The 24,072-nt window shown below is 38.9% G+C and overlaps 2 protein-coding genes across 2 annotated transcripts in view; one reads left to right on the top strand and one right to left on the bottom strand.

The window, feature by feature from the left end:
- The window catches only part of psmd1 (proteasome 26S subunit, non-ATPase 1), a 45,868-nt gene that overhangs the window by 7,956 nt on the left and 13,840 nt on the right, over positions 1–24,072 (top strand). The window contains exons 17-19 of the mRNA XM_042515993.1: positions 17,506–17,620; positions 21,333–21,449; positions 22,538–22,640. Coding sequence (XP_042371927.1) covers positions 17,506–17,620; positions 21,333–21,449; positions 22,538–22,640 — 335 coding nt within the window. The remainder of the gene's footprint in view (positions 1–17,505; positions 17,621–21,332; positions 21,450–22,537; positions 22,641–24,072) is intronic.
- On the bottom strand, positions 1,353–9,624 carry htr2b (5-hydroxytryptamine (serotonin) receptor 2B, G protein-coupled). Its single transcript, XM_042516001.1, has 4 exons — positions 9,447–9,624; positions 8,240–8,862; positions 4,524–4,724; positions 1,353–3,002 (listed from the first exon to the last, which is right to left on the bottom strand). The coding sequence occupies exons 2-4, from the start codon at positions 8,499–8,501 to the stop codon at positions 2,047–2,049; spliced, it is 1,419 nt and encodes a 472-aa protein (XP_042371935.1). The 5' UTR covers positions 8,502–8,862; positions 9,447–9,624; the 3' UTR covers positions 1,353–2,046.

The following is a 24,072-nucleotide window of genomic DNA, read 5'->3' as shown; positions in this document are numbered from 1 at the left end:
TAATTTGTCCATATTTTAAAAGGACCCTAAAAAACACTTCCACCATTGGCAGGTTTAAAACAAATGATGATAATGAATGCACAATGTAGACACAGCACTGCTTTCTTGGGAACCATTGGGTTATTATTTTAAAAATGAAGCATTTGGTTTTTCTCTATCCTTTCTACCCTAGGTCTTAGTCTTGCAGTCTTGTATTGCTGATGAAATGTAGTGTAGTGTGATTTTTATACATTGTTGTCTAGAATTTAAAATTCCTGGCCTCCATGAAGGGTATTCTGGGGGAAGCTGGACATACTTGTCATTGTCACTCACACATTTTCTTTCAGGGTTATTTATAGAGATTCCTTGCTCTTAGAATGACATGGATTTACACATCAGACAACAGAGCATTGTTAAACAGAGCGCCTAGCAAGTGGACAAATATCAGGGTGTAAATTTTAAGCCCAAAAAAGGCTATGTGAAATTCTGCGTGATCAATTGGCCGCTAGATAAACTTTGCGTAAATCTTCAGTGTGTTTAGAGAGACTTCTGAACCAGAACAATTCAGCTGGCCTCCTTCTCTGACTTCCTAATAGCTCTGGGATAACTCCCTCCACTCACTCAACATGCACACAAGCATAAAAGAAGGGCTGTTTCGAGTTCAAATATCGTAAGTCTCAGCTACTACAAAATCAACAGAGTTTCTGTTCGTTAACAAAGACATGGGTCCGGACTAGGCCTTAATAAAATGTGACGCACTCCAAACTGGCAAAACAAACTTCTGGAGCCTCATGAAAATCTCATATTTCTTGCCATATTGGTCAGGTGCTGTTTATATTTTGTTTACTAGGTATAATTTAAGCTGTTTAAACTGTTATGTAAATGGATGTCTGTATTAAAATGCTGCAAACTCCTGATGTTAAATATGAAAGGAAAGTAAAAATAGTGCTGAGTACACTGTCACAGTGTACAGTACTATTCCAGCATTTTCATTTTTGTTTATCTTTGGAAGCTGTCTTAGTTACACGGTTTATTTGGCTGTCCTGTTGTACTTTGTTCAACTCTGGGTCATGAAAGACCTTTTTACTGGCTGATGAAGTAAAGTAGCATAAGAGCGTAGGAAATAGATGCTTAGAATAGGTGCAGTTTTCTTTCAGTTCAGCAACACAGAAAATATTTTATTGAAAACATTAAGGTTTACATTCAATCTGGATTTTGTTCTTTATTATATACTGTCTTTTATTGGGAAGCCTGCGAACACGTCAAAAAAATCAGGCTGCAATACACATACAAGAATGCTTCTCAAAGGTCCAGCAAATACAATAAGTATCATTTCAAGAGTGCAATGCATTAATGTGTCTGCTGTAGAAAAGATTTGGAAATTAGAGTTGTGTTTGTCATAACAAGATATAAGCATGTGGTCTGAGATGGTTTACATCATATTCAGATAGCCTACGTTAAAAAAGAATCAGCATAGGAGTATATATTCACAGAAAGTTTCCAGGTTATAATTATGCATTCCTCACATTTTTGTCTGTTGGCATGAACTTTGTCAACTTTTTACCTTTCACAGAGGACATCCTCCTGTCTTCTCTTTTTAAGTTGACCTGTTACAGGTCATCTCAAGGTTTTATAACGTTTGACGACTCAAACTCTCCACTGGTATGCTTTGTACTGTCTTGGTGTCTTATAGAATTCACATTGTTAATGGCCTGTCTTAAAGGCCTCATTGACGAATATTTAGACCATATATATTCACATACATAATGGGGGAGCTCTGTGTGTTTCCAAAATTATTGTAATTAAAAGTACTGCCTGATTTTGCTTTTGTTAAAAACATGACTGATGCATACGAACACCAGTAGCATCAGGCAGCAGCAGGTGAGATTTAGTTGTTGTATGGTACACACTTGCCAATCCAGTTGAGAGTAACGGCAGCTTCCAAATCATACATTTTCAATATTTTATCGTGGGGCAAGCCTTTGTCTTTAAAGATAAAAAAGTTTGCACCATAGATTTCATCCACTTTAAGTGCTCCCTTTTACTAAGATTCACTTGTCTGTTATATTACACACAGCTTACATGTTCTTCCTGCTTACTACAGTCATTTTCAGTCAGAAGCATTGTATCTAACACAACACCGCTTGATGACTGTGGTGTTTGCTGGCACCTCAGCGGACTTTGGTAGCTAACTGCTCCAATTCCATTCTTCATTCCCCGCTTCATAAATAGTTTAGAGTTTTCTGCCATAGAAGACTTAAATGAAATCCGTGTAAGGGTCCGATCTGCAGTTGATGGTCTTGGGTTCTGCCCTGGCACATGACAGGCAGAGTGTTCATAATTACAGGTGATGTAACGCGTGAATGCTTGCCTAAAAGTTTTGTTGAATAGGGTGTAAACCAAGGGGTTGATGCCTGATGACACATAACCCACCCAAACAAAGATCTCCATGAGGCGGGCAATTACATGAACATCACAGCTGGTGCATAGCACCGAAGTGATGTTAGTGATGAAAAAAGGGCACCACATGACTACAAACAGGAGGAAGACGATGCCTAGCACCTTTGAGGCGCGCTGCTCATTGCTCAGAGTCTGCATTGACTTCTTGCCCATTGTTGACATTCTCCTAAAGGACATTTCATCTCCTGTAGGAGAGATTGTTGTGCCTGCGTATGGCTTTTCTTGCATCCTGGGAAGTCTGCTGTCCAGCATGTTCAGTTGCTCAGCTTGTGTTGGAGTTGCAGTCTGTTCCCTTTGAAAAAGTGCGGAGACTGTCGGGTAGCTAAAGCGCTGAGTCACCTTTGACCTGAGTAGATAAACCTTTTTGCGCAGCACCTGGACAGTAAGTAGGTAGATGACCATCATGATGGTCAGAGGGATGAAGAATGCCGCCAAGGAGCCAAACATGATAAACTCCCGGAAGGTGTCTGTTTTCAGCAGGCATGTGTGGTTACTGTTGAAGGTAATATTGTTGGGGAGATGGTAGTTCTTAAGCCCCTTAATTGGAATTGGGATTGCGATACCTGGAAAATAACAACAACGATTAGTTAGTAAACTGGCAATTATATAATTTCTTTGTAATATTGATTGATTATTTGCTTTTGTTTTCAACACTAGCTTGAGTAGCATTTCTTCTCTATGCCAAGGAGAGTCATCTCTATGTTTATTTTTTTATTTGTTATTGTGTATTGTAGTCATAGTAGCAATGGACAAAAGGTTAATATACCAAAAACATTCTGATCGGACCCCTCGTAATGTATTTTCGATTGCCATACACCTTTTGTCCTATGGGGTCAAAAAAGACCCCGCCTGGTTTGACTGCTATTCAAAACATATTGTATAAATTGTCAATCAATTCTGTGTTACACCTTTAGTCTTAATTCAGTCCAACCCATTACCACACACTTTTCCCTCCATTTTGGAATTTAGGGCCAATGGACCGTGTTTAAACAAGTATGAAAACATATTTTGACGGCAAAAGATTAGTTTGGGGTCAGAATGACCCCAAGGACAACACGAGGGATAAGATTTTCTTTTTTGTTTCTAAAATAAAGTAAACCAATCACTCATGGCTCGCCATAATCCCTCCTAACACTGCTATCAGTAGTTTTTTACTCTCACTAAATACTGCTGGTCAATTTAAGTACTGCTCACATCTCTCCATCTGATCTCTGGCTTTGGCCATTAAATGATGCTCAAATGAAACTTACTGCATTTAGTGGTCTAAGCACTTGGCATCGAGCATTGAGCAGTAATGCCTCAGTGAATTCAGCCACTTTATTGCACTGTAGTGTTAATGGACAGAAGCTACTTTTTAGTTTCTGACAGTAAAGCTGAGATAATGAGCACATCTTGAGCAACAAGCATCACCTCTCATGAAAGGGCTTTGGAGGAGAGATACAGCGAGATGCTTCCAGTTTCAGGTTATTTATTACCAAATACTTAACAATTAGAGAAGCAGTCATCAGTGAAAATCTCAGGTCTCACGCCCCCTACAACAATGCTGATTAAATTTAGTAAAAAACAACAACCAAAAAACAAATTGAGAATCCAAGACAAACATTTAACCTTAACACTGACAACATTGAAGTCTTGCATCAAATTTACTAGCAAGCAGCGAAATTAACCTCTCTGTCAATGCTTTCTATTCCTAAAACATATGTTTTTAAAGCTATAGAGCACCTTTTAAAGGGACCCATTTCAGTAGCTCGCTTTGGATGCACAAGCCACATTGCCCTTCGGACAAACTCCAGTTTCTCATAAAAATTTACTGGGTTTTCTCGTAGGACATTTTCAGGAACATCTCTAAGATTCTTTGTGGCTGAATAAATGTGATACTTCTGCCCCAGCTCCTAAACCAGCATATATATAGTATCTGCTTTTATTGTATGAGGAAAATGTTCTGGTGTCTATAAACTAGGTCTGCCATGGGAATTATGATGAGAAATATTACAGTTTTTGAGAAATAACTATCAAAGTCAAAACTACTGCAGAGTTGGAAAAATTAAGGAGTAAACTAGGGAAATCTGAATTGATATGCTTACAAATGGATATGAGCCACACCAGTGCAATCTTCACCATCGCTTTGGCTCTGGATTTGTACTGGCTGTGTTGTATTGGCTTCTTGATGGCAATGTAGCGATCCAGTGAAATGGCGCATAGGTGCATGATGGATGCGGTAGAAAACAGCACATCAAGAAACAGCCAGATAGGGCAGAGGGGCTCCGGAAGAGGCCAGTCAGAGTCTGAAGACAAGATGAGAAGGAAATTAGTCCAGTAAGACAATAAAATGTTGTCTTTGTTCATTTGGACATCACTTGTCCAGGCTGGTGTCTCTACAATCAGTAATCCTCTTTATTGTAGTCATGTGGTTTAACTAATTTTCAGTCCAAAATGAATTTGGTCTTGCACACCACCAGTTATGGGAGATGGACCACAATGGCAAGGGATTAGAAGTTGCACTCATGCAAAAGATTGGCGTTTGTTTATCTCTTTGAGGAATGACTTTACTGGAAAAAGGAGGGTTCACTGACTGTTTATGGAGCTAAAAGCTCTTTATGTAGATGTGCTGGAGACTATGCTCAACAGTAGTGTTTATTTTCAGTTCCAGGCATAAAATTGGCAAGTAATTGTTTTGGCTTTAGTCCTGTCACCCATTAATGTTGCAAAAAAAAAATGGTTGTTGGAAATATTCCTTTACAAAATTTTCTTTTGTTATGCCATACTCCCCTTTTTTCCTCGCACTGCTTTCCTGTCACACTCGGAATTTTTGAGTCATAGTTTTGATTAGGTCTCATCTGGAAGGCTTATTCATTGACAAATACTTTAAGCGTTCTTGAAGTAGACCCTCTGTACGTGTTTTGTGAAGTGTTTAGTCCCATGCCAAATTCAATAAACAGTGTAGCTTGCAAGGCCCAAGTAGCTGTACAATGGAACATATTTTTATTTTGCTTAATTTAATTAAGAAATTTTGAATGAGTAAACTTGTGTGAGCCCTCTGCAGTTGGCCGGTACTACAGTAGGTGTTTGTATTTTCATCTTCTATTTGAGAACATACAGTAAGGAATGTCAATTACAGTGAAACTTTAATTGTTGTTGGTTTTGAAAATGTCCCTGTTCAAATGTCAGCCTGTATAAATTGTTTCAGGAAGGGTAATGGATGGAAAGGCTGCAGTCAGTACATTACATAGAAATGTATCATATTGATTTGTTTTTGTTACATTTGTTATTGTTTTTAAGAATTACAAAATTCTTCCACACCATTATTTCAATGTCTAAAACACCTAGCACAGCCTTAGGTGGTTGTAAGTCAAAATGATTATACTATAGAAAGTGCTTTCTGTATTTTGTGGTAATTGTACTCTTTTTGCAGTGTTTTTGATCTTTTATATTTGATTTTATGTGGGTTAGATTAAATCAACCAATACTGATTGTTATAAAAGCATCTAGTACAGTACAAAAATGTGACTGACAGCTGTTTAATAAAAAGAGAGAAGAGAATAGTAAAGAAGAGAAAATGTATATTTAATAATGCTGTTGAAGAGATAAAACCTTTGTCTGGATTGGCAGTGTAGTGTGTTGGGAGATGATGTTTTGTGAGTATGGCACTTCAGAAAGCAACACCAAATGATCTATCCTTTGAACAAAAATCTAAACTTTTTGTCACACAGTGCTGTATTTCAAGTTTACAAAACTGTCTGTTCACACAGCTTACATTTTAAACAAGCCGATCTCGCACACTTTTCAATGAGTTTCCGGTAGACTTTGACTTCATCTGTGCAGCAGATGTGGAAAATGACCAGCAGTCCTTACAGGTGCAACTATAACCCAGTCATTTTACTGTTTTGCTTTTTTCGCGAGTTTTGAATGATCTGTGGCTTTGCTGTTAGCTTGATCTTTTATCTAAACCCAAATCTCTGCCAGCCTTGTCACAGTTTTTTTTGTACCAGGCATTAGGGAGTGTTTGTTGCAGCACTTCAGAGTTGTGCTGGTAACAGTATTGACAGTCCACGGCGTGCCTGTGGTTCTCGTGTGACATCCAGCAAAGAAACGTCCACCCTGTTCATAGCTTAGCTGTGCTTCACGCCGGCCTTCCACACTGAACATGCATGTTTATGTCCCCATTGACCCCTCCATCCTTATCTCAGTAGTCTGAGCGTTATCTCCCTAAAAACAAGATCCTTTGGAAATTTCCAAGATATTTTTGTTTGTATACAAAAAACATTATTACTGATGTATTTTTCTCACCTACAGTGATGAGAAATGTTACTCAACCCCTCTGCCCAGTTAGTGTAATTTTTAGTGCGCCTGCAGAGCAGCTGCTCCACACTTACTCTTATGTGGGCCAACATTAGTCTCATGTTTTACCCTGCAAGACCCATGTTTTAATGCCTTTTGTTCGTTTGTGTTATTATAACAACAAATTTCCACACAGTCAGACAAAGTAAAAGTGCATGCCTGGACATTGTTTAGTTAATCCAAGCATTTCATAGAGCGTCTCCCCTGGCTGCTGTCAGGTGCCAAACAGTCTGTCATACTGGACGACAGTAGATGAGGTTGTACCAGCATCAAGTGCAGACGGAGTTTTGTTGACTTTATTGATATTCAGTGTTGTAGCAGCAAACAAGACACAAGTTGCACTGCCATGCCTTGCGACACTGCCCTCTATTTTTCATTATCCTTTTTTATTTCTTTCACGGTTAGTTTTGTGATTAAGTTCAGTTTAAGACAAAACTCTAGACTCTAACTCTAAAAGCAATGGTAGATTGATTGCATGAAGTTTGTAAAAGCGCATACATCTAGACGACAAAAAAGTAGGTGCTGGACAAACGATAATACAAGAGAAGAAAAGACATAATGTGCACATTTGACTATGCTTCCATAAAAATTTACTTACATCACCACCGAGGTGACGTTTCAATCTACATGCTCTTCATCAGACTGAAGAACAGCATTTAGGTAAATTGGATGGCGCTCATGTAGCCTCTTCATTGGAATAAGATGAAAGCATCTGTGACTAGTTTGATTTGAGTATGCCTTTCAGTACAACACATCCAGTTCACATGCAAAACATGCATTTTAGGCAGACACTCTTATGTCTGTAAGAGGCATAATTATGATGTAGCCCATTATCCTTTAATAGAGGTAATGGAGAAAAATGTCTTGGCCATAGCTCTTTATCTTGCAGTTGCATTAAAACATAGCGTATCAGAGTCTAAATCAGTTTCTATGAAGCTGTATATATGCAGTACTGTCACTGGAATTAATATAAACCAGTTTTTGTTTCTGTGGGTATGATCCCTCAGGCCAGTGGTTCAGTCCAAGCTGTGCTACCACAGCACTGTCAGAGGAAGTAGCATGTTTATTATCTACTATCTCTAGGGATATTTCATGCAGAATAATTCGATTAGTGATTGTCAAGATTGTATCTAGGGTTGCTGACAAACTATTTTTATCCTCCTTCGCTACCCGTAAGTATTTTTCCAGACTTTCTTGATTTGTAAAATGTATGAAGCTGGTTATGCCCCCATGCCACAGACACATAATATACACTCATTTGTTGTTGTAAACATTTGTTTGTAATAGTTGCTAGGTTAGCTAGGTCTCTGAGGGCAATGTCATTTATCATTTTGGTTAAAATTTCATTGCCAATGGATTGATTTGGACATTGAGCAAAGACTGGGTCAAGTATTTATTGCTTTTGTATTGCACAGGTTTGTTTCAAAGATGAGACAGGTTTTCAAACACATGCTAAACTTACTGTAAAGAACAGTGACGAGTGCGATCGGCATCACTAGGAGTCCCACCAACAGATCAGCCACAGCAAGCGACATCAAAAAGTAGTTGGTGGCGTTCTGCAGCTTTCTTTCAAGCGACACAGCAAGAATGACCAGGATGTTTCCTCCAATTGTGGGGATGATGACCATGACAATAAGCAGGGCGGCCCATTTCAGCTGAACCCCAGACGCTTCTCCTGACTGTGAGCTGTTAGCCTCAAGTGGAGCCGCGACTGCTTGAGACATGGTGCTGCAGAGGTTACAGCAGGCCTTAGCGTGGGTCGGGGCTCTGATCTCTCTGGTGTTGGACACTTGGTCAGCATGGTCACTGCGTCCCACAGGCAAGGACACAGGGTGGGGCGGAACAGCTCAGGGTCAGTGCACAGGATGCTTCATCCCCTGTGCACTGTACAAACCAAAAGGCGTAGCTCAAAATTGGTAAAGGATCCACTGCTTGGAGGGGACAAAAAAATAACAGGTCCAATGCTAAGAACTCCAATGTTGGCAATAATCCCAACACGATTAGTACTTCCACAGTCACAGTGAGATCTTAGTGGGGGTCCTCACTTTCCCAGGCAGTTAATGCTCTTGTCATCCACTGCGACCACTTTAGAGAACAAACAAGTCAGTTAAGAAAGCAATTCCATGTAACCCGTTTGATTGAATTTGTCTGAATGATGGCTTTATAATGAGATGTTTATCATAACAAATGAAAAGTGTCTTCATCATAATGTGGAAACAGTAATGGTCACAAGTTGGAAATTATAAGGAGCAATTTCTAACATACTTTTCCATTTTGTTTTTGTTTTTTATTCTATGCATTTTTATACATATATTTTTTACAGAACTCAATTAATTTTTTACATTAATTTACATAAATTTAAATGCTTTTTTATAACAAAAATATAGCAAACTAGTACACAAATTTGAGATTTTGAATTTTAAATTGTGACATTTTTTCCATGGTATAAAACAGAGATATTAAAACTATTTATTTAAAAATTTTCTCTATGAGCCTTTAGATGAAAGATACACTTCTTCCTTCACTCTGTGCTTCTAAAGACTACAAAGATATATACATACAAATGGACCTGGAATGGATTGAAGACAATCAAGCTTGATTTTTTTTTTTTTTAAAAAAAGAAAAAAAAGGTCAATTAGCATGACCATAATTTTACTTAAGTTTCTTACCTGCTACTGAAGATGACATCTGTTGTACATTTGAGTTTCCCGTTGAAGTTTCAACTCCTCGAGTATTTTTCCATGCCGCTACGTCTTAAACACTAAAGCTATACTTCGTGCTGGTAGAGTCGTGCTGCTTAACGCCCAATGCATTTCAATCTCTGCACGCCTCTTAGGGGACTTTAAAAGAAATGTTAAACTATCTCGTCTTTATATTTCCCCATCCTGAAGAAGAACTTGACAGAAAATGCCCTCCCTCAGTGGTGAAACCTAAATCTGTCTCTGTGTGAAGCGGTCCATGATGTGGAATTTGTTTTGCTTCCACATGTTGGAGGAACCCCCAGTCTTGCTTCGCATCACCTACCGCGATCACAGGTTTAAAACTTTCAGATGTTGTGGCTCCTTTGCCTTTCTCCCATTCCCACTCGCTGCCTCTCGTTCACAGCCTGTGATCAGCCCGCACTCTCTCCTATCCTGTTCGCTCTCTCACTCTTCCCCTCCCTCCCCTCCGTCTTGCCCGTGAGTCAGACTCTGTACAAAACAGATGAATGTCTTCATGCTGGCAGTATGCCAGTGGTTCTGGGAGGTAATTTCCCTCAACACAGCCGTCCCACTGTTTATATTTGTCACTTTCTGTTCTCTCCCCCATTCGAGGCAAGCAGTAGTGGGGGATGTAGTAGTGGGAGTCCTCTGTGCGGTAAGGTGCTTGAAAATTGTACCCCATAGCTTTTTTTTAAAAATTTGTCCTTCGTAAGCCCACATTTTCAGGCAGGGGAAGTCTTTTAAATACCTATCCTCATTTCTTCTATTTGAATACTCTGAAAAAAATTTAGACCATATTTGTTTTCTCCGTTGATCTTTCTGCCTTTACAAGTCAAAATGTGTTTTCTCTCAGCGTGCACTCATTGTTTTACGCAGATGCAAGACGTTAAAAGATGTAAATATAAAAGATTCCTGGAGTTTACAGTATCCAGATGATGATTCTACACAAGAAAATGTGTGAAATACAGCCAGTAACCCCCTTTCTTAGATCTTTGTACCCTTAGGTCTCCCAGTAAAAAGCAGTCCATAGACTAAATGCTTTAGCTGAAACTTGCCTCATATTTTTTTTAACTCTACTCTCAATAAGTTCAATAAAATATTTTGTTAAAAAAGTAGACAGCAGAGATAGATACAAGCACTTTATAGACCCAATGGTATGAGGGGGAAAAAAAAACATCATGGTATGTAGACATACACATTGAGTAAAAAAATATTATACAGAGATCTCAGAGCTTAGTACAATACATGAATCAGGGAGCACACAACTAAGGGAAAGCCGTAAAATATCCAGGAGAGAGCATTAGACTTTCATGTTGAAGATAAAGGATGCCAGTTTATCCTGCAATACCCCTGCACGTTAGGTCTGCTGTGCAAAATGGAAGATGGTTTAGAAAAGGTGCCCACAGCTTATCAAAAAAAACCCTCATTCTTTAAAGACTGAGCTCAAATGATGCATAGGCAAAACTTTTTTTTTATTTTTTAGAGTTATTCGTTAACAGTGGTTAACAGTGGGAAGTCAGAACTTAATCCATTAAAATAAAATACGCCTTCTTGCGTGCAGGAGAAGCTTGATAAAAAATTCTTGCTGGTTTTGTATTTATTTATTTTTATTTAACCAGGAAGTCCCTTGAGAAAGAGATCTCTTTCCCAGGAAGACCAGGCCAAGGCAGCACACCATTTACAGTTTAAGCAAGGAAGAGACAAAAACCATCTTAAGTAATACTTAAAAAAAATTGTAATCAGCTTGACTTTTAATGTTTAACTTTTTGCTTCAAGGGGACTATATTATCAAAATGTAATTTGTTCAGTGGATTATTCCAAATTCAAGGAGCAAAGTAAGGGAAAGCTTTTTTTCCCAACACAGTGCAAAATCCTTAGAACCGTGTCAAAAAGGGCCCATGCCCTGAAAGATTCGGCAGAAAAAAAAAAAAAATTGTATTTCTTTATTAAAAATAGAATTAGCATGTCTAATTTGTGATAGCTGGTGTTAAGAACCAGACATTAAGCCTACACAGTGTGAGTAATGGGAAAAATCTGAGGTCACTTAGCCACCCTCCACTGTCTCTTTCTCATTTTCTACAAAATACTTACTTGATAAGTATATTTTTATGATGCAACAAACAACTGAAGGTATGCCTCTAGCAGGTTTTGCTCAAACCACATCAAATACATGTCACTGAACCACATTCTTTCAAACTGCTGTAGCAATAACATGGTACAGGGATGGTTTTTCATGGTAGGCTGGCATAGACATTAGCATCACCTTGATTCATCAAATCATCGTCAAAAACTTATTTTTGGGGATGTAGGACTCATTCCTGCAGCACTCTATGACCATTTATTGTGCGTGTTAAACTTTTATCAGTAATGCTGTATAATGTTCTTCTGTAAATTTTGAATTTGCATAGTCAATAGAATGGGGTACAGCTTCTCTCTTGTTTCCCCTTAGCCAGACAGTGGTTGATTTTTAATTGAGTTTAGGAAGCCCTGCAGCCTCTTGGCTTGTTTAATACAACATTGTCCAGGTACTTTCACAATGTATTTGGGTGACTGGTTGTAACAGACAGGAAGCAAGCTAATGAGATCTGTTCTCTTACCATGCAAGTGCATTAGTAACTGCCACAATCACATTTCACGTGGCAAAATCAATCTATAATATGTTTAGCTTAGCTGGCCATCGCCTGGGACCTGCAGACAGAGAGAATTATTAAGTTGCAGCTGTATCAGCCTCTATCACTCACCATAATAAATGTTAGGCATGCACATCGTACAGTCCATTAACTAGTCAAGTAAAAGTCCTGTACATTTTTATAACCTTCAAATAAATATTTCTAATTTGGCTCGTATGATCATAAAGTCTTTAAAAGTTCAAGATCTGAGGAACAGGGGTGTCACTGTGCACTGCTGAACGGTTCATTGTCTCCAGGTCAAGGTGAATGAAATGGTAATTCTTTTCCAGGAAATGAAGATTGGATTTTGTTTGATTCATATGTCCGCAGCAGGCTGAATGTGTTTGCAAACCTTTGCAAGCATCACATGTTTTTATTATCTATTCTCTTCTCATCACTTTGATTTTTCAAGTATTTGTAATAGCTCTGAGGTTTCTGGGTCCATCACACATCATGAGGATATTTAAGTTAAGCATGAAATGCAGAGGTCTACGCTTCATTGCCTTTTCAGACTAAACAAATGCTTCATATTGATTTCTTCTATCCATCTAAGTCCTTCCATTTTGCTGGCTTTTGAAGGTAATTAGCCTACTATTTACTGTGAAAAGATTGTAAAGGCTTTGAATTAAACATTACGAAAAAGTCACTGCAAAGTTTTCTAAAATTGTGCCTAAAGCTGCTGTAGTCCATAATAGTCCACCATAAATAAGGTCACTTCGTCAACTTCATACTTTTTTATCCTAAAATGGATAGAGGGACTGCCCAAAATCACAAATATGTCTCTGAGGGCTTAGCAATCTGGTCCACATCCAAATAAGGATTGAAGGGCATCATCTGACTACCAGAATAGAATAAACTCTATTCCCGAAGGTAAAATTGAAAGGTGATCTACAAACCCCAATTCCAATGAGGTTGGGACGTTGTGTAAAACGCAAATAAAAACAGAGTACAATGATTTGCAAATCCTTAACAACCTATAGTCAATTTAACACACTACAAAGACAAGATATTTAATGTTCAAATTGATAAAGTTTATCGATTTTTTTGCAAATACTCACTCATTTTGAATTTGATGTCTGCCACATTTTCCAAAAAAGCGGAGACAGGGACATGTTTACGACTGTGTTACATCACCTTTCCTTTTAGCAACACTCAGTAAGTGTTTGGGAACTGAGGAAACTAATTGTTGAAGCTTTGTAGGTGGAATTCTTTCCCATTCTTGCTTGATGTATGGTGTATTCAGTTGCTTTAACGTCCAGGCTCTCAGTTTTTCGTATTTGCGCTTCATAATGCGTTACACATTTTCAATGGGAGACAGGTCTGGACTGCAGGCAGGCCAGTCTAGTACCCACACTCTTTTACTATGAAGCCACACTGTTGTAACACGTGCAGAATGTGGCTTGGCATTGTCTTGCTAAAATAAACAGGGACGTCCCTGAAAAAGACATTGCTTTGATGGCAGCATATGTTGCTCTAAAACCTGTATGTACCTTTCAGCATTAATGGTGCCTTCACAGATGTGCAAGTTACCCATGCCATGGGCATTAACACGCCCCCATACCATCACAGATTCTGGCTTTTGAACTTTGCGCTGATAACAGTCTGGATGGTCCTTTTCCTCTTTGGCCTGGAGGACACGATGTCCATGATTTACAAAGATAATTTGAAATGTGGACTTTTCAGACCACAGCACACTTTTCCACTTTGCGTCAGTCCATCGCAGATGAGCTCGGGCCCAGAGAAGCTGGTGGCCTTTCTGGGTGTTGTTGATATATGGCTTTCGCTTTGCATGGTAGAGTTTTAACTTGCACTTATAGCTGCATACTTGTGGAGATTTCACCAGATTCTCTGAATCTTTTTTTTTTTGAGACCAATAGTTTTGTTTATTTTTGGATTCTCTAAATCTTTTGATGATATTATGGACTGTAGATGATGAAATCCCTAAATTCCTTGCCATTGTACGTTGAGAACCGTTCTTAAACTGTTGTACTATTTGCTCACGCAGTTGTTCACAAAGTGGTGAACCTCGCCCGATCCTTGCTTGTGCATGACTGAGCCTTTCAGGGATGCTCCATTTATACCCAATCATGACACTCACCTGTTTCCAATTAACCTTTTCACCTGTGGAATGTTCCAAAAAGGTGTTTTTTGAGCATTCCTCAGCTTTCCCAGTATTTTTTTGCCAAATTCAAAATGAGTGAATATTTGCAAAAAAACAAGTTTATCAGTTTGAACATTAAATATCTTGTCTTTGTAGCGTATTCAATTGAATATAGATTGAAAAGGATTCTCAAATCATCGTATGCTATTTTTATTTACGTTTTACACAACATCCCAACTTCTTTGGAATTGGGGTTTGTAGATCTCCCAATTATTGCCATTTGTGATCTTGTTAATCCTTGCGTAGTGTTTGAGTTGAGCTTCTAATTTTAAACAGACCAGTGAATATTTTACTTTGAGAACAAGCCACTGCAGCATATCAATGCACAGGACTAAACACAAAGCCAGGGACATTCACTCCCTTCCTTATTGTACATTATGTGCATTTAGTCAGTACTATTTATGGTGTTTTGAATGAAGGCAGAGACTTGGACATCTTGGCCACCTTCTATACTTCCATGCACTATTAAGCCAAAAGCTAAAATGTAGCTGTAGCTCTCACAGTAATTCATTTTGTTTTTACTGTTTCCTATCTTTCTGTGTTTGAACTTTTATTTGGTTCAGTCCAATAAAATCTTAGCTAGTCTTTGCTGAAGCTGTTAAGGTAAAAGTCCTTCCATGTTGCTTTTGAACCTACAATTGTATTAAGCACATTATTGCTAGAATGATTTATTAGTATTCAAAATAAGGCAGTTTTTCCATTTAATATATCATTAGGCGAATGCGCAAACTAAAAGCAGCTGTTTAAGAAGCTGAGGGCCAAGCACGGCTAGGTGATTTATCCTTCTTTTTTTCTTGTATCGGATCAATGATCTTTAGTTATCTGGAATAAACTACTACAGCTTCTTCAGTTGCAGTGTAGCGTGGTCGGGACAGTTTGTACATCGTGACAGTTTAGTGAGGTTGTGGAAAGTCCAACCACATAGATTTGTGCCGCTGATTATAATGCTGGCCTTTGGACTGGACCTACAAGACTCATTGTACTTATTTTTTGTATTTTATAATGATAATAGCTTACAATTACAACCCGTCTGATTCTCTCTTAATGGCTGTTTGAGGCGGCCCAAACCTTTCTGTGAAATTCAAAGGCACTGAGTAATCTCATGAATAATTTCATCTGCCAGACCCAGACAGTGCTGGTGTTATCAACGCTGTCATTCACAAGCAAATTTTCAGTTAACATTCTGGTTATAAAACTGATCACTTTATCCTTGTTCATGTTTTTTCTCCTTTTTCTCTTCTGATGGACCAATTCAAGACCAAACCTGACTATTAAATCTTGCAGATCTTTTTGTTGAAATCAGGATACCACCACATGGTAATGCTTGGCATGTTTACCTGGTGACCTAAATCTAATGTGACAAGACTCCACAGTAGTGTTGTCACAGTGGCTTTGTGTGGCGTATACTGATAAGAGTATCTCATTGTGACTGAGGAGCAAACAACTGCAGTTTAAATGTAAAGAAATGTTTAATTTCTACTGAAGGCCTCTCATTTAGACCCCATCAAGTTCCCTGAAAGTGAAAAATTATTGCATGTGGTCCTTATCTTGGCTAGCCTTTAACTTGTAATACCTTTGTCAACAGTACATAAAGTGGAGTGGTCTTTTGCTGTTATGTCTTTAAAGGTATAGTCGGTAGCGTTGGTCCTTGGTGGTTTGTAAACACAACTTTCAAATTTGGCCTCTCGAGCTGGACCACCAGAATGCCCAGGTGATGATTGAGCATGATCACTTTTGTGTAGGTCTCTATTATGTTTTTAAGGAAAAAGTTACTCCTTTACCTTTAATATCTGTATGCCTTCATAGTACTATTTTTAACTACAATAGGACTGCACAAAAAATTGAAAAATAGTAGAAATTACAAAATGGCCAACTGCAATATCCAAATTGCAGAAGCTGCAATTTTTTGATGAAGGTAAAATGTGTCACAACATTCTCTTATAAATTAAGCATTGCGGTGCTACAGAAATACTACAAATCATATTTCAGATGTAAAGGAACAGGCTTTTTTTGTCAAACCCCAACAAAAATCACATCCATCATATTTAGATATTTTTTTCAGTGTAAATTAAATGCAAAAAAAACCCATTCCCACTAAAATTGTGATTCATATTGTATATGTTACAAAAAAAATTGCAATATCCTTTTTTGTTTGTTTTTTGTGGTCCTGGAAAATTTGATTTCATTTTGCAATTTTCATTTTTTTTATATGGTAAATTGAATTTATAAGCATTACATGAACCATTGGCCCCTTCCTTGCACATTTTAAGTAGCACCTCTCAATATTCACTTCATTTGGCCAAAATATAAATAAAATTAAAAAAAACAACGTTAATACAGCACAAGAGGAGGAAAGAAATCACATTGAGCCACTGTATTTTAAATTATAACTTTAGTAAATAATTTTTTGGCTCAGGGCTTTTTTTTCTCCCTTTTCCACAACAGCACCATTTGGGAGAAAATGCATATGGATTTGGAAGGTTTTCTGAGACATAAAACAAAGCCCTGCATTTTACATTCATACTCCGTTTCTTTTTCTCTCTTGTCTCTACAGTTTGTTTATTAACATTAAGTGTATATATATATGAAGGTGAATGCACCTTTGGTATCACCACAAATCTCTAAATAATTTGGTACTTAGTCTTTTGTGCCATGTTGTACAGACAACACTTTACTGATGCAAATATGACAGCCTTTTGAAATATGGTCAGATAAGCATTCCCCATCATTGTCATCTCAAGATAACTGCAATGGTTATGGTTCGTGAGGATCTTTTGCTCAAGGCCTCCAAGCCTTACATCATATGGAACAAATCACCTCATCCATCACTTGAGTGGAGTGTTAAGCCTTGATATTTTTGTGGGCACAGTGGGCATAGTTTGTATAAAGCCTCCTCCGCTCATTGTGCTACAGCCAAACAGTTGTGATTGATTCATTAAAATTGATCTTAACAGCTTTACTAGTTGGTGAATTTCATTCTCCATGTTTTTGTAATATTTCACTAGACAAGAACAAGTTATTTTTTTAAATCATTAAAACAAGGTATCATAGGTTGATGTATCGTTATTTTTATAGTCCTGTATAATGATCACGATGGGACAGTCTTGTGCCCTTGTTCTCAACACTGTCGTTTAACTGGTGAACTCCAAGTTCCTCCTCTCGACTTACTCTTAGTTTCTTTTCTGTCTCTCTTCAGGACCCCTGAGCAGTGTCCCAGTGTGGTGTCTCTGTTGTCAGAGAGCTACAACCCTCATGTGCGTTGCGGGGCTGCCATGGCCCTGGGCATCTGCTGTGCTGGGACTGGCAACAAGGTGAGTGCTTTCCCATTATTTTTATTTTTGTCTCATGGTGTTGGGCTGCTATTAATGAAACTTAACACAGTGCCTCAATACAATCGTCCACCAGGCAGCGTGAAATTGTTGCCTTTTAATGTGAAACGTGCAACGGTGTTTGATGCATATCAGAAAGGGAGAAAAAGCTTTGATAATAACTTGGTTCAAAAAAAAGGCGTTGGTCTGTCTTTGGTTGAGGTAAAGAAAGGCCCGGTGGCAATCTGAGAATTCACAGTCCCATCTTCTAGCTCCCATTAAACATACTACACACAAGGGGGGGGGGGGGCCCATGGCCCCAAACCCTTCCCCCAAATAAACACAAAAATAGGTTCAGACTTTTTGTCCAGTTCCACAATGTTAATAATGAGTTCTTGTTAAATAAGCTTTCTACACAAGAGGATAGGTTAATCACTTCTCATAACTGGAATTAATATTTCTCGTACGGCTGCATACAAAAAAAAGCTTAGATGGCATTTTTTCCACCACAGCCCTGCTTTCCTCATTTATTTTATGTGTTTTATTTGTGCCTTGGCATAACTTTTGCGTCACTGATGCAAAGACCATATATGCTGCGTAGAAGGTGTTTCTTAAAGCAGCCAATTGATGCCTCCTTTGTAAGGCTTGTCTAGATGAGTGAGCACAGACTCATTTTTTATAGCCGCTGCAGAAGTTGCTGAGAAAAGGTTTCATTTCTCTTCTCAGATATAATAATGCCACCAGAGCAAATATTACTTTGCTAAAATAAATTGTAATGGTAATTTAATGATTTTGTTCAAAATACAAGCTGTTATTATCCTAAGATGATCTTATAAGACTGCGGTCTTCTTTTGAACCTCCTGCTTAAATTATACCATAGTTTGATTGAATTCGTCTAAGTGCGCAAACCTTCATCTTAATTGCCGTTCATGGCAATTAAAACATAAAAAAAAGCATCTGTTTTATTTGAATTTATTACATTTATTTGCTTTCATGTTCATGAAGGGTCAACACTGAGAAGCTCATGATTGTGGAAAGTTTGTGGTAGATTTTCTGATAAAATGGTCCAAATTGGCTCACAGTCACCAGGCTGTACCCTGTCATCGCGTTTGGGTTCATTGAAGTCCGAAAAGCAGAGTGAAGAAGACAGAAGTCGGGGGTGCTGCCAGTTCCTGAGTTGTCTAACTATGTGGGCTGATCAGTCTCAGGTGGCAGAGCCAAAGCAGAGTTATGGCTCATTGAATCCTGATCCTTGAAGCACCAAAGTGAACGTTTTGGACCCGATCGGGCCGAGACATGTTAGAGAGCTGATCAGCTCCAAAGCTCCACTGCTTGGTTTTTCCAGAGCAAGACCTCGAGCACATTAGGTCCTTAGTGAGAGTAATGATGTTGTGGCAAGAGAAGTGGGTCACCTATTTAGAGGGAGCACATTCCTTTACCATCATTTATACACCTTGGGCCTTGGTTATTTTTACTTGATGCATCAAAAAAAACTGCATAAGAAAGCTATTTTTTTTTCATTTTGTTTATGCTGATTTTGCGCCATACTGAGAATCTTAAATATTGTTCAGCTGGTTTAGTGACTTGGATGGAAGCATTGTTCACCAAGAACCATATCAGTGTTTCAGAATACTGTCATGTGATACACTTTTATAAATATGTATAAAAATGGAAATTATGTCGTGGTAAAGTGTATTCTGCACTGTTCCATTTATTTACACAATCCTCTAGCCAGTTTTTAGCAGTACTCAATTGAATCTTATTAGAGTTCAACTCACTGAGGCACAAGCCTGAAGAAAACAGTCCACCACTGTATGTGGATTACGAGGAGCAACCACATTACGGTCGCCCTCCGCTGCTGATTGGGCCTGACAGTAAATACCCTCAATTAAACCCCTCTACAACCTATCAGGAACAGGATGTGGTCGACTGGTGTTGGCTTTACACTCTGACTTATCGTCCTAGTACATAGCCGTCTTAGCCAGCTGAGCCGAGAACACTGATGAAACATGGTTTATTTTACCTCCACTGTCATCATCCTAGTTTGTTTCTCTTTCCTTGGTAGAGCTGACGCCTCCCTCTGAGTTTGGTGGTGTGGGTTACAGCCATTACTACTCAGCTAAGAACAGAGGAGCGTGCAGAAATAAAAATGAGCTCAGACAGGGCCCTCCCTCATCTTTATATATGCAGTGATCATGTGAGGAAACTGAAGAGGGCAGGGCTTGTTGTTACTGTTATTCAGTTTTCCTGGGAAACCAGATATGGATGACACTAATCTCATTAATGTGTGTGGTCTGGTTGCCTCTGTTGATAATACCTTTTCCTGTTTTCAGCCTAAGTTGCATTGATTTGCTCCGTTGAGAATGGCAAAAAATGAAGTGTTTGAAGTGGAAAATAAATCAAGTGACAGTTTCATGTCCACTTGAGCATAATTAAAAGAGGTCATTTTTCTATCTTTTGTCAAGTTATACCAAACAACTAACCTGACAAATATACTCTAAAAAAATAAGTGTAAGCCAGTCCATTAAGTTTATTTAGCACTTTTAGCTAAGCCATCAGCATCATAGCAAAATTCTTATGTCCTTGTTGTGTTTCTGAGAGGTAGAGACAAATATTCATGAAATCGTGAATCTTTTCGAAACATGGAAACCACACAGGATGGCTATCAATCTCTATTTTTTTTCTAAAAAAATTATATATATATATATAAACATTTCTGCCAAATTCAACAACCAAATGATGGTTTTCAGCCTGGCAACCACTTCTAAAAGATACTTCAGTTGGGCTGTAGATGGTTTGGCCCTCAGGATATATAAAGTATTGTGTATGCCTTGAGAAAGATAGAGTATACATACATAGGAACTGTAGAAATAAGACGGAAATCATGAAAACCATAAAACCATAGTCTGGAGAACAAAGGGTAGTAGTGCCTACTTGCTTACCAAATGGAGGAGTAAGGATTAACCTGCTTGCTTCTTGTTGACTAGTGTCATAGACGTTGGTTGGTTGAATCGGTTGCTTTTACATTTGCTGTTGCAGCAGCAGTACTGCAGTCCAGGTCACCAGCTGTGGAGCGCCACCAGCAGTTGAGTGACTCGAGAAGACAGCCATGTCTTCCCACACTGTCCTATTCAAAGTCAGGATGATCTTAGAAACATATTTCCAGCTAATATCTAACTGATAAAATTTGCTCTTTTCTATATTTTGCGACTCTGTGTCTGTTTGCCCTCAAGTGTTCTTTTTTTTTTTTTTTTTTTAGATGACATGGTTTCCGGTGTAGCCATGACAATGTTTTTGGTCTTAAAATCAAGTTGCAAATTTAACACTGCAGAGAAGGAGCAGACCTTGAAGATCAATTCCTTTAGCCACTTCACCTTCCAAGGAGCTGCTCCTTTAACCTTTAACCAGAGCAATTTACAAATGCCAGAGCATATGAAACATGAGCTGGCAGATTCCTTGTGTTCCCAGGCCACTCGTCTTAGTGTCCCTTAAAATACATACATGGGAAAATCGTTTTATTACATTCTTAGCATTTTTTAATATCAAAGAGCAGCTTTTCGTAATTTTAATATAATCAGGCATTCATTGCTACCCAATTTGTCAGTACATAGGGTAATAGATAATTATTTCAAGCTTATAAGTAACAGTTTACTGAAAGCCCACTTCATTTTAAGCAACATGACTAACTTTTCTGTTTTGCTTCTTTGTTACACAGGAGGCCATCAATCTGCTTGAGCCCATGATCAATGACCCAGTAAATTATGTGAGACAGGGCGCCCTCATTGCCTCTGCCCTCATCATGATCCAGCAGACCGAAGTCACCTGTCCCAAGGTAAATGTTTGTGTTTTACTTTTTTTTGCCAAGACTTGTTTGATTGCTTCACAGTTATCATGAATGAAATGGCTTTATAGCCAGCAGTTACAGCAGCCTGGCTGAACTTTTTGGTCTAAAAACCTCTTCCATAGATCTAGCACACCTTTAAAACTTGAAAGATATTTTTCCAGACCAAACTGAGGAGAGAGGAAAGGTGAAGATTTGACCAAAAGCAGAAAGCATCCAAACTATAGAGAGAGAGAAAGAAATCTGCGTTGTGGAAGACTTTAGTGTGACTAGTCAGGCATAACTGCACGCACTCACCCTTGGAGCACCTCATACTTTTGTCATAGACAGTTAAGATTTACCAGACACGTTTTCAGAGACTCCTCATCTGCTCAGCAACAGTCCTAAAAGCTCAAGGCGGTATGCAGGATTGTGCAAGAGGCATTTTTTTTTTTCAAACAGTGGAATGTCAGGAGATATTACATCCATGACTGTTTAAGTACCACTCTTTGTAATTTCCAGCTCAGCTTCACAGTTTTAGACAGACGTCTTAGGCTTCTAGTTTAAGGGTACTAAATTGGCCCAAATTGGCCGTTATCTACCCAAGGCAGTGTTTACTTTAAGTTTTACAGTGGTTATCGAGGTGCGCTATTAGTGCTGGAACTCCCACAGGCACCACACCATCATCGTGAGTGTTGACATGCTAGTTTGGCTTTGTTCAGAATATTGTGCTGACAGACTCCAAGTTTGACTATTGCTGTCAAAGGCTGTTATGCATTTGTCAAACGTGTACCTTTCCGGTAATTTTTTCTATCAAGTAGTCACAGACTAGGCAAAATAATGTAACCATACACCTTTTCATGCAGAATTTTAAAGTGTGAGAGGATTTGTAATCATTTCTGAGCCATTGTTGTTTATTGAGGTGATATAACATGTTAAAGGTCACATTTTCACAATTTTATTGGATTTCCATTTTCATGTTGATTAAAAAAAAATCCAAAGTATCGCAAAACAAATTTCAAAATTTTGGATGGCCATTGGTATCACACTATCAGTTATGTCCTCAACATTAATATGTCTTCCTCCCCTCACTATTTCAGGTGAACCAGTTCAGGCAACTGTATGCAAAGGTGATCAACGACAAACATGATGACGTTATGGCCAAGTTCGGAGCCATCCTGGCACAGGGAATCCTCGATGCAGGTTAGTCTCTAAGAAGACTTGCACAGGACCTGTTTGTACAGGCTGGTAGTTGTAAATGTATTCTGTTAACTGGACAGACACCAGCTTGATCTCGTCAGTAGGCAGCCGGTTTATTCATGTCTGTCACTGTGCAAGAGATCAAACCAGTATGTGGTCCCACCTGCCTCTCCGCCCTCAACCGTTAGAGGGATAAAAAAAGACCCAAATTCCAATTTACACTGTAAACAAGCAAGGAGCTCTAATTGTAATGTGGGTTTATGGGCTTGTGTGTGTGTTTGTGTGTGTGTGTGTGTGTGTGTGTGTGTGTGTGTGTGTGTGTGTGTGTGTGTGTGTGTGTGTGTGTGTGTGTGTGTGTGTGTGTGTGTGTGTGTGTGTGTGTGTGTGTTAATTTGAGTTCCTTTACGCTCGAGCAAACAGAATAACCCTCTTCGGTTGACCACCCGTGCACTGTGTCTCTGGAACAGATCATGCTAAGGTGCATTAGCGCCTGGCTCCTACCTCAGCTCTGCTCTGCTCTCAGCCACATGGCCTGTTGGTCTCCCCCTGGTGATTACTGTTTGTCTGATGGTCTCTGTGTTTGTGTGTCTGTGCGGGTGTTTGTGGACACAAGCATGCAGCATGTGTTTGTGTGTGTGTGAGGTCCTAGAAAGCTGCACATCATCACATGGCGAGCAACACACGCAGAACACGCCCTTATTCACATATATACACAAGCCCTCAATGCAGGCAGAAGCAGAAATCCATTTTCTAGCACTAACATAAAACCCTGTGTGCTATGCCAGAAAGAAACCAGCTCTGTTTACACACTGCTGTCTAAATACACTATCAGGTGTAGCAATTTACACAAAGTGAAGCCTGACTCAAGCATTTGCTTCGTTACTTGAAAGGATAAGTGCAGCTTATGTGTTTTTGAGATGTTGTGACATTTTTAATTAGTCATAAAATTGCCTCTTGATTAACTCCGCCCCGATTGCAGCGCGGTTATTTTTGTTTAGAGCAGATTAGCCATCTTGATGACAGTCAGGACCTCAATCAAATCACGCACATTAACCATAATAAACCCGGCTGACATGCCAAGATGACCCTGCGTGAGACCGTCCAGACAAAACCCTGACCACTGGTTTCATTTTTCATACAGCAGACACACTCCCCACTCTCTCTCCGCCTCTTCATGCCAAACTCCAGCTCTTGGTGCTTAACCCATGTTTTCAGTACAGTTCAGTGTGTAGCTTACAGTTTAAACACACCAATTGTGTTTGAATGCCAGACATGCTCAAGCTCGTGTGAATGTTCTAGTATTTTGATTCTTCTAGGGGGGTTAGGCGTTTTGAAGTGCGCGGGTAATTGTATTTAATTTGATGGGCGGAAGCGATTAGAGCTCAGTTTCATGATCTCTGGTACTCATTACTCAGGGATATTGGCCTTTTTGCTC

The sequence above is a fragment of the Plectropomus leopardus genome, chromosome 3, assembly GCF_008729295.1.
Source record: "Plectropomus leopardus isolate mb chromosome 3, YSFRI_Pleo_2.0, whole genome shotgun sequence".
Taxonomy (NCBI): domain Eukaryota; kingdom Metazoa; phylum Chordata; class Actinopteri; order Perciformes; family Serranidae; genus Plectropomus; species Plectropomus leopardus.
This window is presented reverse-complemented; position numbering and strand designations above follow the sequence as displayed.

Excerpts from the sequence above, each read along its gene's own strand:
- htr2b (XM_042516001.1), bottom strand. The coding sequence starts at position 8,501 with ATGTCTCAAGCAGTCGCGGCTCCACTTGAGGCTAACAGCTCACAGTCA. Across the intron at positions 4,725-8,239 it reads ACTCGTCACTGTTCTTTACA|ACTCTGACTGGCCTCTTCCG; the intron begins GTAAGTTTAGCA and ends TCTTGTCTTCAG. Across the intron at positions 3,003-4,523 it reads GGTGTGGCTCATATCCATTT|GTATCGCAATCCCAATTCCA; the intron begins GTAAGCATATCA and ends GTTATTTTCCAG.